The 13,696-nt window shown below is 39.2% G+C and overlaps 1 protein-coding gene across 3 annotated transcripts in view; it reads right to left on the bottom strand.

Moving 5' to 3' along the window:
• Positions 1-4,327: 4,327 nt before the first annotated feature.
• The window catches only part of FMNL2 (formin like 2), a 311,735-nt gene continuing 302,366 nt past the window's right edge, over positions 4,328-13,696 (bottom strand). The window contains exons 24-27 of one of the 3 annotated variants that reach the window (XM_082630361.1): positions 12,761-12,859; positions 11,932-12,055; positions 8,295-8,388; positions 4,328-6,420 (exon numbers count right to left, since the gene is read on the bottom strand). In XM_082630361.1, coding sequence (XP_082486487.1) covers position 6,420; positions 8,295-8,388; positions 11,932-12,055; positions 12,761-12,859 — 318 coding nt within the window. In that variant the 3' untranslated portion in view covers positions 4,328-6,419. The remainder of the gene's footprint in view (positions 6,421-8,294; positions 8,389-11,931; positions 12,056-12,760; positions 12,860-13,696) is intronic. The other 2 variants (XM_082630362.1, XM_082630363.1) reach the window with 2 other exon arrangements.

Raw genomic sequence — 13,696 nt, 5'->3', positions numbered from 1 at the left:
GCCTCAGACTTTCAGGTAAATGTTAAGGGCTTATCTTCCCTCACTATCAATCATTAATGTTAATGAACTCTTGGATTAAATTCACTAATATATTTAATAATATCATGCTTAATAGTCAAAATCCAGAACCTCAAATATTTGATGTTTTTATTCCTCCCAGTACATAATTCCTATGTGGGAAAATTGAATTTGTATGAAAAGTTAATGAAGTATAAAGAATTCTTTGCACCTTTCCCAACTGTATTTAAACAACGTAATACTTCTAAATAAAAGCAGTGGTCCCAACATTTTTTTTTTTTTTTAACACAGTGACGGCATTTCATTATCATTACCCAAAGGAGCTTCAGCATATAGATTATTCATAGTTTTCAACAATAAAAATACTTTTTATGCCTTGGGAGTAATACTTTTTGTGCCCAGTAAATTTGAAAATGATCAAAGTATCACAGCTATTTCATCTTTTAATTTTTGCTAATTGGGCCCCATATTATACAGCTATAAAATGAAAGGGATTGGCCGAGAGTAAAGCAGTCTTAATTCACAGTGTTAAGACTGTAAAACTTCTTGAAATATCTGTGTACATTTTTCTGGAAGGATGGTCCATAGTTTTCATTCAGTTACCAAAGGGCCTGCATCTTGTGTTAAGAAGCATTTGCCTAGATGATCCTGGTTTTCTTTGCATGTTAATGGTCAACTGAGTGCTGACTAGGCAGCCACTTTTATTTTTGCATCCAGAAAGGGGTAGCTTCTTTATTTAAGGATTTTCATTTAAAACTTGGATACTAAAAAAAAACATGGATACTATTTAAGAGAGAGCTGTTCGTAATCAAAGAGTACCCAGGGAAGAGTAATGAATGCTTTTTTAAAGAGTTTGTAGGGTATTTAATTATATTATGTAATTTAAATGTAAATTATAAAGCCGAAGAGCTAAATAGGCATTTCTGAAAGCAAAATGAGGCAAAGCACGTTAATTCTTTATACCTTAAGTCAGACTTTTTCTCTTCCCTTGGGGATTTCTCTCAACACTAGGTAGAATTTTCTTTTACATTTTCTAGGACTCATTTTACATAAAGGAAAAACAAAATAACGTCATGAGTAATTTTCATGGAACTGTGTTCTAAATCTCATGCTATGGTTCTAGTAATGGCATATAGCAGTCTAATAATTCTTACCTTCCTTATTAATTTCTTACCTTGCTCTTTAGTTTTTCATTTGTTTTGATGTAAATGATGGTCAGATTCCTTGGGGGCAGGGATTTCTGTTTCACTCACTGTTTTATCCTGCAAGTTAGAACAGTGCCTGGTACATACATAGTAGGCATTTACTGAGTGAATGTAAAATCTTAGTTGACAGATGTACTCATCCAGCATCCATGGTACTCGTCATCTGTTAAAGGGCTTGAAAAGGCATCATTGCAATAAACCATACTAAACCCCAAACTAATTGAAGTACACTAAAGATAAGTTCTAGTGACTGTACCTCAATCTTAATTGTTACTTCAGAAATGTCCAAATGCTTGTTACATGAAAACATAAAACTTTCACGTGGTTTTTGAGTAGGAAAGGCAATCCCTTGTGATGTTTTGAAACATACCTTCTTTCATATCATATTCATACTACTATTACCATAGCAGTCGTTTAAAAGTAATAACTTTTGAGGAGCTAACATTTAGCTAGATAAGTAAGAGTTGATCTAAAGGCCCTAATGGACAAAAAAAATTCCTATTTTAAGTTCTGAGAAGGGGTGAATAATGGTGACAGGGCATGCACTTCAGTGTTCTTGGAGCTAACTTACAGGTGAGGTGAGAAGTGAGCAGATTTTGCTCCAGTTACCCACCCACTCCCCCCTAGCCCTCCAAACGTTACTTGGTTTCTCTCTACCTGGCTTAAGTTCCTTAACTGCAGATTTTCTGTGCTTTTTGAACTTGCTATATAGAAACTGCTCTTATGATTCAATATGATCTCGTTCAAGGCCACTTCATTGTTAGTGACTGGTAATTGACTATTAATTTGATGGTAATTTGTCCTAGGTTTAAGGTTGATGTTTGCATTTCACGGGAACTGGCTAACCTCGCTCCCGTTTTCATTCAGACTATGAAAGTGGCTGCCTAATCTCACATCAGATTCAAACTAAGCCATTTCTTGATGCCCTTCTTTTATGCTGTTCTTTGGGGGTATCTAAATGTGGTATTTAGAAATATCTTTTTTTTTTTGGTCCTGCCTGCAAACCTTTTTGGTAGGTGTTGATCTCTTGCCTACCTCTGCAACTAAACTGAAGACTTGTTCTGAAAGGTGAGTAATAGGGGGAACAAGGTTTCTACTTTGTGTTTGTAATTACCAGATTTTCTCTTATGTTCATATATTGTTCTGATGTAAAGAACATCAATTACATAAAAGTAGACCTTTTGTAAATAAATATAATTTATTAGAAAAAATGGCATCTCTTACTAAGTTGGATTTGTGTCAGCTTTTTCCTTTAAGCACTGTCATATGCAGCAGTTCTGTGCTGTACGATGATAGATGCCCACATTCTGTTTTCTCAGTGTAATATTTGCTTTTCTCTATAAAAAGATCAAAGAAAAGTTTGTCAACCTTCGTTCACACATTTGTTTCTTCAAGTTTTTTCTTGAATAGATGGGGTATTTAGAAAAAATGGAAGATTAATCCTTTGGTATGAAGTAGGCTGATAGTATATTCACCTGTGCACACATTTCTGATAAAAACAAATTAGGGCTAAGAATTTCATTATCAAATTTAAAATTAATAGATGTGAATTATACAGCTAATATTATGAAAGTATTACGGTGTAAAATTAGGTAATTCTACAAAATCCAATACGTTGAACCAACGAAGTCAGTGATATCAAGTTCCGTCATCTACTGAGCATTGTTGAGTCAGCAGGGTCACCGAACATTGATTGCAGTGACTTTTAGTGGGTTAAGATTTATATTTTTAGTCACAAAGACTGGGAGAGGGAAACAAATGGGCTTAACTCTGAGTTATTAGGAAATATCTTTTAAAATGGGTGCTGGGAATTGCCTGACTGTCCACTGGTTAGGACTCCATGCTTTTCACTGCAGGGGGCCTGGGTTCATAAAACAATACCTGGTTGGGGAACTAAGATCCCACAAGCCACACAACACAACCAAAACAAACAAACAAAAAAAACGGGGGGTGCTGCTGATAAAAGATGTCCAAACCCAACCATATCCACTTCGTTTGACCTTCTTCCTGTAGTTTGGGTTTGAAACATTCTGAATTTGTAGCATATTAAGTATCTTACTTCCTTTACCATGAGGCACTTCTCCTGGTACAAAAAACAATGTTTGCAGTCTTACTAACTGCAAAATTTAACTTTTTTCCCTTATAAAAATAAAGCTTCAACTATAAGTCTACCTTGGGGATATCACAATAAAGCGAATCACTCAAAATGTTTGGTTTTCTTGTGCATAAAAGTTATGTTTACACTGTACTGTAGTCTATAGTCCATTACATGTACAATAGCATTATGTCTAAAAAACAATTACATGCCTTAATTAAGGAATAATTTATTGCTTAAAACGCTAACCATCATCTGATAACATAGGGTTGCCACAAACCTTCAATTTATTTAAAAAAAAAATGCGAACGCTGTAAAACAAGGCATGCCTGTACATTGTGTAACTGTGGTGCAGTGGAAAGAGCACTGAATTGGGAACAAAGACCTAAATGCAACAATAATTCCTTAAAAGACTGATTTACGCCCCTCTAAATAAGTTGTTTTTAACCACTTGGACTGTTTCCCAAAATAAATTACAAATTTCTTTGCTTCCCTAAAAAAAAATACTAAATGAATATACTAAGGAGAATATACTAAACTTTTCTGATAACTTGGAGTTATTACAGATACCAGTATGTGTGTGCAGTGGATCACACGGCTTGTATTTACCTTGCCAACCAATGTGGTCAGATGCTTGGTACTTCCGTGCAGTCCACGTGTAGCCTGTGTATATGCAACATCCTCATTACAACAAATGTGGAGAGACGCAATATCTCACCAAAAAAGAGTGCTATTTCTCTGGAAGTAATAAATTCATAACTAGGATTTTGGAGATACTAAATCTCAACACTAAAATACTCAATACTATCAAATAAAATCTATTTGGTTCCTACGTTCCATACAGCAAGTGATCCAGAGTTTGTAGAGGGAGGGGTTTTTCTTAAAACTTACCAAGTATATTTAGGTTATGAATTCAAGCAGCAAGACATACCTGTTTGTTTCTAGAAGATAAGAGTGTACATAAAACCCCCTAAAATATAACATTGAAAGACTGCAGCATATTACAGGATAGTAGTGTAAATAGTTTATTTGCTCATATGCCATGAAAAGACCAGAAAAGTAACATGAACTGCTTTTATAAAACATTTCTAATATTGCTAAGAAGCAGGCCCATTAACAAACAGAAAAGAGCATGCCAACATTACTGTCTATTTGTAGATTAATAAATAGGCAGTTATTTTAACGTGTTCATCAGTATTGAGCTTTGGAAAATAGCTGCTTTGTGGTGAAGGACCACCTATTTGTGTTATATCTTATGGTCAAATTGCTTTATGGTCCAATTGCTTTTTTCATCAAAATGAATGTTGAGTCAGACAAAATCTTGGCATGTTCTTTTTTAACGTACACATTATGGAAATGTGCTAGCAGGTGGCAGTTTAAACTTTCTGTAAATATGCTAAAGTGAAAATGTAGTAACTGATCCCTAAACTGTCCTTGTAGTTAAATATATATTAAAAAAAAAACCTATAAGTTAAAATAACATTCAGATTGTATAGCATAGGCTGATGCATTTTTAAACAATATTTACAATATTACCCCAGAGGCTTAGGTGGGAATTAAAGAGAAGTGTAAAAACCATAAAAAACTGCACCAATCTTATAGCAAAATATCTGTACATTTAAAAAGAGATATATAACTACACATTATCCAAGGAAAATGGGACCTTCACCAGAGTTCACATAAGCACAACAAAATAAGAAATTCAGTGGTTAAATACTATACAATAAACTTTACAATTAATATATTGATGTCATGTACCAAAAGGTAAGCCAGAAGCAGAATGTATATTATGAAAAGTACAAATTAGCTTCAGTCCAGTTTTTGACTTTGGAATGGATCAAGTGCCCTGCCAGAGAGGAAGGAAAAATAGCAGTGGCTTTGTTGGCCATTTAGTCCCATTACATATCACTTAAACTTAATCCTGATGTATTTCAGAAATTTAATTGTAATCCCCCATAATGTAATCTTGGAAATGCAAGAATTTTTAGCTTTGATATACGATGCCAAATACATCTTCTCCAGTCTACAAAAAGAAGCGGGGGGGGGGGGGGGGAACAACCCTGCCGATTGTCAGGATAATAAGGCCAGGATTCTAACACTACTCTGCTAGCAGAAGTAATCTTAAATGCTTGTTGATAGCGCTAGTGAACCTCTCCCTGGCTAGCAAGGCACTGATTTCTATTCTCAGGATTGACCCAAAATGGTCCTCAGAAATCCTAATACTGATTACTGAGATGTTAATTTTAGTGCTAATTAATTAACATTTGCATTATTTTTTAAAAGCTGCCTCTAGCTGAAGAACACAGTACTGCAAATAAAGTCTTATACAACATCTGTGTGCCATTATATCATCGCATTCATACCAATGAATGTCTCTCACAGGGCATCGTACCCCAGCACAGAAGCAGAATGTGAAACGAGTTGACTGATTCTGTGCCACTGCAATAACATCATGTTTGTACTTTGCTGGGGCTTGGTTATGGACAGAAGGAGTTTATCGTGTGACTTTTTCCTTCTTCCACGTTGCAAGCCCTTAAAAATACCAAGTTGATGGGTATGGCTGAAACACAAAATTAACTCCTTAAAAGACATCTCAGCAAAGGAAGCCCACAGCAGATGCATCCATGTTATTTACAACTTATCAGGAAACCAGGGTGGGCCATCATGGGACAATCACAATGGCAGGTAATGAATGTAATATGAATTTTAAATTTTGGTTAAAAATTGAATAACACACTGGTGTAAAAAGATACCTAATCAAATCAAATCCTATTGCTTTGATTAATCTGAGCAGGTACTTCCACTTTTAGGCACTTGTTAACAAAGGTTGAAAGGAGAGCCCATCATTTTAAAATTCCTATGTGTTTGCTAAATCTGAGCCCTTAGAATATTTTCATCTATGTTCAAGGCTGCAGTTAAATGATAGCACATAAAGTTCACATGGTCAGTTTCATTCACACACACCCTCTATTCATACAGGCAGGTCTCGGGTTCACATGGTTATTTCGGCACCATTAACAGAACGCAAGTTCTGATCATCAAAGCGCCGCCTGACACTTCTCCTCACCGCATCGGCTCGTCTGTATGGTTGGTTTCTAAGATCTGTGAAGAGGAGAGCACCAATAAGAGAAGTGCAACCTTTAATATCATGTTTCTAAGCAAGACAAAGGCCAGCTGGCAGCCAATCAAAGCAGCTTGTGTAGAAGAGTCAGCTAATGGGCCCTTCAAACTCATTGAGAATCTGAGCCAAAAACATGTACTTTGCTCTCAGTATTTACAGTCAAACAAAACAGCATGTAATACTGGTGTGATTCTGGGCTCTTTTAGAAAACTATATGAGAGACTGCTTCTGTCACTGGCCAGAGAGTCTAGCTGAAGTCTTATTTTGAAATGTTTCTTCCGTTGGAAATAGCTATTGCTTAGTAGTTATTTTTCTTTCCGGAAACCTGAATACCAACAACAACTGCAATGAATTTTAAACTGCAAAACTAATAAAACAGACTGCCCTGTCCTGTCTTATCTGAAATTTTTATCAAGGAAGGAACTTATGCTTAGTTTGCAGACACAGCTTCTATTATTTTTATTCCATTAAAATTAGCTGAAGTCAGATTTTTATTTTGCAAATTAGAAACATAATACTCAACCACTGAATAAAAGTAATCACTAAATCAAAATAACACTCCATTCCTGAACATTCTTTGCTGCCACCCAAGATTTTTTGTTTTTCATTAGAGGGGCAAGGTGGTATGGGCCCTCCAGATTCTCCAATTTGTACTGCCAATGAACAGCAGGATGCCTAACTGACGACAACAACAAAATGCCTTGTTGAATGAATGAATCAACCACTGCACATCATTTCAAGCAGGCATTGTTCTAGAGGGATGAAGTGAGATGAACAGGATGAATTTTAGTATACGTAAGCACTCTTAGTGTGAAAGCATGCTTTCTTGATGAATAAGGCAGGTAGCCTAGCCAGCAGGTAGCCTCCATTTAATGGAGTCAGGACATGGTGAAAAGAAAAATAAAGCAGGCTTCATACTTTTCCCCCTTGTTTTGTTTAATTAGTTTGTATTTCCCTTTCATTAACTTAGTATTGTTGAGCTCTGTTTAGAAACAGTCTTACCTTTAGAAAGGGAAACACAAATAACAGAATTTAAACAGATTTAATCTTTTTAATCCCTTCACCTACTCAGATTGAAAATGGATGGGCCATACCTGGTCCACAGAATGTTTGGCCCCCGACTTAAATTTTTAAATATGGTTTCCTGCTATTTAAATTGGTGATTAACATAAAAGCCAAGGTTTCTGGCTTCACTTGGAAAACTGGAGGATCTTGCAATACTGGGCCCAAATTCTAACATGGCAAAAACAAGCCAGAGCTGAGTGAGTGCTCAGTTAGGCACAGTCCCCACCAGCTCCTGACTCATTGGAATCTGTGACTCTGCCCTACTCCTAAATTCAAGCCAGGAATAGTTTTGCATGCCCTAATCCTCTCGAGCCTTTGCTTCCTTGCCCAGAGTGGTAAATAGAGGTCAGAATTCCATTTCTGGCTAGGGATATGCAGGGACCTGCAGTTCTGTGGTTCCTGAGTCCTCTGAGCAATTAGTTCTAAGAACCCTAATCCTTCTTCAAAGACTACAGATCACATTCCCTGGCCAGGACTTACTCTCAATTTCTTCAGATCAAAATGGGGTTAACTGAATAACTTGAAGGCCAAGAAGGGGTAAAGGGAAGGACAGCCTAGCACCCAAAGCAAGTATAATCATCAGCAAATACCCGTGCCCAAGCCATCACACTTGAGAACATGGAAGCAGACCAAAAAGTCCAAGAGAAAGGCTCAGCCTCACATCATTGGAATGTGAGGTACAAAGACTTCTCCCTGGTCAGACTCTCACCAGTATTACCCTCAGCCATAGATTGAAATCATTGATCTGCATACAGAGAGAGGAGGAAGCTAAGTAAAAAGTGATGCTTGCCAGCTCTGTGTATCCTCCACCACCGGTGTGCTAGAAGAAATCCTTACCCTCGAGTGAACATTTGGAAATTTAGTGATATTATTCTTCTTTAAAGCTAAACAGAAAAAAACAAAAACACAAAATGATGGTTAAGTAAAAATGGGATGAAAATGGAAAGCAATTCAACTTAGTGAATAACATTCCCGGGCATGTTAGCCAACAGAAGAAGAAAACAGGAGGCCATACTACAAGAGGTGTTAGAGAACACAAGGGAAGGGTGAGCATGTCTTCCCACCCAGCTCTTTGACCACCCAGATCCAAGCTGCTTTGAAGTTTGGCTCCAGAACAATAGTTCAGCAGCAAAACTGACAATAAACAGTAGCCAAGTAGATGACAGTTTCTAGCCTTGTTAATAAGTACTGGTGGGATAAGTACACTATAGAACAGGCAACAACACACCACATCCTTTGATATCTTCAGAGACAGAGGAACATACATAACAAGTGCAATTCATAGAAGAGTTAACACCACAGAATAAACATGAAGCCAGTTCCATGTCAATCTCAGCATGGGAGTCAAACAATGGCTGTTTCACATACTCCAGTTAGAGTGTGTGCTTCCCTTGTTGCTATTCTAATCAACTGGGCACTACAGAGAAGTCTGTTCCTTATTTAACCATCAAGAACTAAGCCCAGGCAGTTACTTCTTGGGAAAGTTATTATTTCTGGTGCCCCCATCTTGACCAAAGAAGCAGATCCAGATATGATCTCATCACAGAAGAAATGCTCGGGGTTTGACATGGAACAGAGCCACCAGTGAAGAAGCATGAATGAGATAAGACAGTGGGAGCTCCTAAGCCTTTGTTCTCATTTCTTGCTTTGCAGCCTTGCTCCAACATGGAATTGTTGATAGCTGAAATTTGGGCATGACACTCGGAAAAGAGGTGAGTATAAAGCTATAGATTGCCTATATCAGCTTATACAGGCTTCTAGGTCAAAAGAGCTCCCTGAGTTTAGCTTGTACCATGAGCTCCACCACACTGTGGATGATGGCTACAGACTATATAAGACAGTTAAGAGAGACCCAGTTTAAAGCTGTGTGTAGTTCACAGCTCCTTCTGCAAATCATTTTGCAACTTTAGAGCACCTTGTATTCCTGAGAATTTGTATAGCAGCTCATTTTACTATCAAAGCATGCTGAGTACAAAAAGGCTGGTTTAATATCTGTAAATCTATTCAAACACACTAAGTGCTCAATAAATGTTAGGTACAGTAATTACTGTTATTAATGACTGTCATTTTGTGTTCAAAGATATTAGCCCCAAAATCTTAAAAGCAACGTAGTTGGTCCCAATCCTGACTCTCAAAGAAGTGTTCTACTCGTTGTTTTCTGAAAATTTCTATAAGTAATTGTATTAATTCAACTCACAAACACCATCACAGCCATGTGGATTCATAGATGTATTGAAAGTGCTAGTGAGTAAGCAGTTAGGACTGAAATGCAAAACCATGCAGTGTGAAGACAACATAAAATACAACATGATGGAGATGGCAATTCCATGCTAGGATGTTGGGTGGCCCTGACACACAAACAGAGGGTCATTAGGGGTCAAAAAATCTGTAGCAACCTTTTAAGAGCATCAGGTGAGAAAGAGTAATAGTTTAGTAATGGTATTCCTCAGTGAGAACAGGTTCGCAGAAAAATCGAGAGCCACGCTTGGCGGTGCGAGCAGTAAAGGGCACAGTCTTCAGCACTGCATCGAAAACGACAGCCAAACAGGACAAACAGAAGAGAGTAAGAAGCCAAGGCCTACTGCATTAGTACACAGTTAGTGCTTTGTTAATCATACCCGGGGTAAGGGGGGCAGAGATGAGCAGGAAGGGTGTAAGGCAATATACACCCAAGTGAGCTCATAAAGCCTGGAAGAGCTACTCAGTCTTTACTCAGTCTGGGGTAGAACATGGAAAATAGTCCAAGGAGAAAAAAAAAATCTGCTCCATAGACAGATATTCATTTACCTCCTATGGCATATCAGGTCAGACAAATAGAAACTGTACATTTCACAAGCCAGGTGTCGCTAAGCTGGAGAACAGACTGATGAAAATGGCACTCTAAGTTCTTAATGTGCCATGGCTGGAAGCTTCTCTACCTACAAGTCAATCTTACTGTGGCCCTGAGGCTAAACGGTGCTACCCAAGGAGATCTGTTCCTGCTCTTGCTCATAGCAGAGCTGTTCCCTCAATGTGGGAGAGGCAAGGAGAGAGGCTAAACAAGGAAGCTTTATCTGGGAGCCATCTGCAAGCCACTGCAGGGTGAACACAGATACGGGCAGGCACAAATGTACAGAACACGTGTGCACCCTATGTAGAGACCCATCCCACTGCTTACACGGGTTTACTCTGGGCAAGGAACTCTTTATTGACTTCCGTTTTAGTGATTTATTCACGTATTTTATTTCCTTGGATCTGAGCTGATGAAAGAAATCTGATTTGGGCAGTTTGGGATCCCTATTTCCAATGCTGACTAAGCTATTAACAAGAAATGAGAAGTTAAAAGGCTAAGAGTTACATTTTTAAAAAATTAGGACAATTGAGGAAATGTGGATAATGACTAGCTATTTGATATTAAGGAACTCTTAGTTTTGGAGGTGTGTGATAATGGTCTTGTAGGTACGCTTGTTTGCTTCATTAAAGAGTCCTTATCTTTTGAAGATATATGTGGAAATATTTCCAGATGAAATTGTATGTCTTGGATTTGCTTCAAAATAATTCCAGAGGTTAGGGGGTGGGGAGTAGGTAGAAGCAGACGTGTAACAAGACTGGCCATGAGTTGAAAACTATTCATGGGTGAAGGGTACGTGGGAATTCATCCTACTAATCTCTATACTTTTGCGTAACATTTCCTACAAGAGAAGTTTTAAGTATCTTGGAAGCTGATAAACAGTATTCCTATGCAACAAACATGAAAGGAAAGTCACTTGTAGCCACTGCCCCAAATTATTGCCCTGATCTTTAAGAGGGAATGCAGAAACTCGGAAGAAGTGGTTCGAGCAGAAAGCATTAGGCTACAACTTAATCAGACAAGAACCAATCTGGGTTAGGCACCATTCCTAGCTGAGAGAATGACCATCCCCCAACCCTGGGCTTCTGGCCTGTTGGTCTATCTGCATGAAAGCACCAGCTCCTGATTTCCTAATACCTTCACTTACTTTGAGTGCATAAAAAGGCTTTTAAAGAGCATGTTGGAAAAACATGTGTTGACTGTGCTTAGTACAGTATGGGTCCTGTCCATAGTAGTTATTAATCAGGCAGGTGGGTAGGAGTGCTCATGAGGGAGAAAATGGAGCGTGGTGACAAATCTAAGACGATGGAACATCATTAGAAAAAGGAGCCCTGGTGAAATCTACAGGGTTCCAATGATATTGAGAAACAGAGATTTTTTCAGAGAGAGTGTTGGGGTTCTTTGACAGGCAGTATACAGGCTACTATAAATATACTTCAAATACTAGCATGGAGTTTCTCTGTAGTTCTGGATCTGAATAAAATCAACCGAAGAACTTGTAAACCCTGGACAAAATCGGTAGCATCATCTGTAAATGGCCCAGTAACGGTGAGGCCAGTGGGATCTCCATGGGCCACAATGAGAAAATAGCCTTCACCTGTGATAATATCTTCAATGGCACCGTCTTTCCCTTCGTACACGTGTCTGTTATCTTTAACTTGTCGCCTCCTTAATTCCGCAATTAATTCTTGCTGCTGCCTCTTTGATTTGTGGGAAGGAGACTGAGAAGAAAAAAGAATGGCAGAGATTAGTGGGACCAGCACCCCCTGGAGGTTTGAGAAAATCCAAAATGTGTCTGAGCATTTTGTTACTAACAAGCAGCCTCAGTCCGAAACACAAACAGCACCATCCCAAACATTCTGCTCAGCAGAGGATAACTCAGAAAGCGTCTAGGAAGGAAAGCTTTTGCACTAAAGAACGCACAAAACTGGCAGCAATGGGAAGGCTGGACACTATGGCAACAAGAGGCAGCTAGTAATAACCAGTGACTTGTTAACCTTTGGGCCAGAGGATCATAAGGAAGAATTCTTCGACCTGCCAGCCTTCGTGGTCTTCACCTACGTTGTTTCCCTCCAAAGAATGCTCCCTCCCGTTCCCAGAGAAGCCCTCCCACTATCAAGGCCAGCATCAATGGCGACCCCGTGAAGCCTTCCTGTCCCGGGACACTAAGCCATCCAATCATCAGGTTACCCGGGATGGCCTCTCTGTGTATCCAACTGAGATTTAAATTCCCGATCTCTATAAACTTGGAAATGCCACACAAACATGCTCTTAGCCCCATTCCAGTGACTGCTGAACAAAATAACGAATGAACAAGTGTCCATCTGCCAAGTTTCCAAGGCCTAGAAGGAAGCGGAAGGCATCCTGTGCAAATCTGGCTTTCTGGCCTCTTGACGGCTCCATCTCAGGAGCCTGGCACACCTCACCTTTGGGTCCTGCTGCTCGAGCAGAGCTTCCTGCTCCAGGAGTTTCTCCATCAGCGCTTGTTCCTGCTTTTTCCTCAGCTCGTTTTCCTCTTCTGCTTGCTGGGTAAAATCAAAAGTGGCAGAAGATTATGTCAGTGGAAATGCCAGCAGTCAAGATTTTTAGAAGCCATTCTTAGAGAATCCTTGGTTAGCCAGGAATTAGAGTTAAGGGAAGGTTTGGAAAATCTACACTATATGCCTGATTCGAGGTTTTGCTGTCGGTCTATATCACATCTCTTCATAACCTAGTAGTTGAGATTCACCCCTTCCAGAGAATTCCTTTCCTAATGGTTCTCTCCCCACTCAGGCTGCTTCTTAGCCTCCATACTATATATATCGGGGTACCTCCCCTTTTGGCAGCTCTGCTCAGTGATTTTCATGTGAGATTGTTTTTCTTACAGAATCTTTCCCCCTCCCTACAGCTTCTCTGAAAGGAGGGTCTCAAGATTCCTCTCCTCTTGCCCATTGTTAGGGGAAAACCTCCGTTCCCTTGCCTCTTGTTTCCTCAGGAGCCTCACCGAGTTGACACTCTTGGGCTTTCTCCCCACAGCTCACTCATTTCCAAGGGAGGCAGTGACAAGTGTGATGAATTAGGGACAAGAAATCCAACAGGCCGACCTCAGCTCAGCCCTGCGGGGCACCCCCTCTTTTGAAGCCAGCCTCCTTAAAGCAACTTCCAATAGTCTAGCTGTGCACTGGTAAGTCATCTAACTCAGGGCCGCAGGGTAAGCTCACAGAGACACACCCTGTCCTCCAATCCAGCTTTTTCAGTAATAAAGTTTACATTTTCATCTCTGTTGCTTTTGTCTCGTTTCATTTTGGTTCAAACTTAGGATGGGAAATGACAGATGACATCCTAACACCCTAACATCTGCCCGTCAAGTCCCTGCGTCAGTG

This window comes from Mesoplodon mirus (genome assembly GCF_964341445.2).
Source record: "Mesoplodon mirus genome assembly, chromosome: 8".
NCBI lineage: Eukaryota > Metazoa > Chordata > Mammalia > Artiodactyla > Ziphiidae > Mesoplodon > Mesoplodon mirus.
The sequence above is the reverse complement of the archived record's forward strand: the minus strand, read 5'-3'. Positions and strand labels throughout refer to the sequence as shown.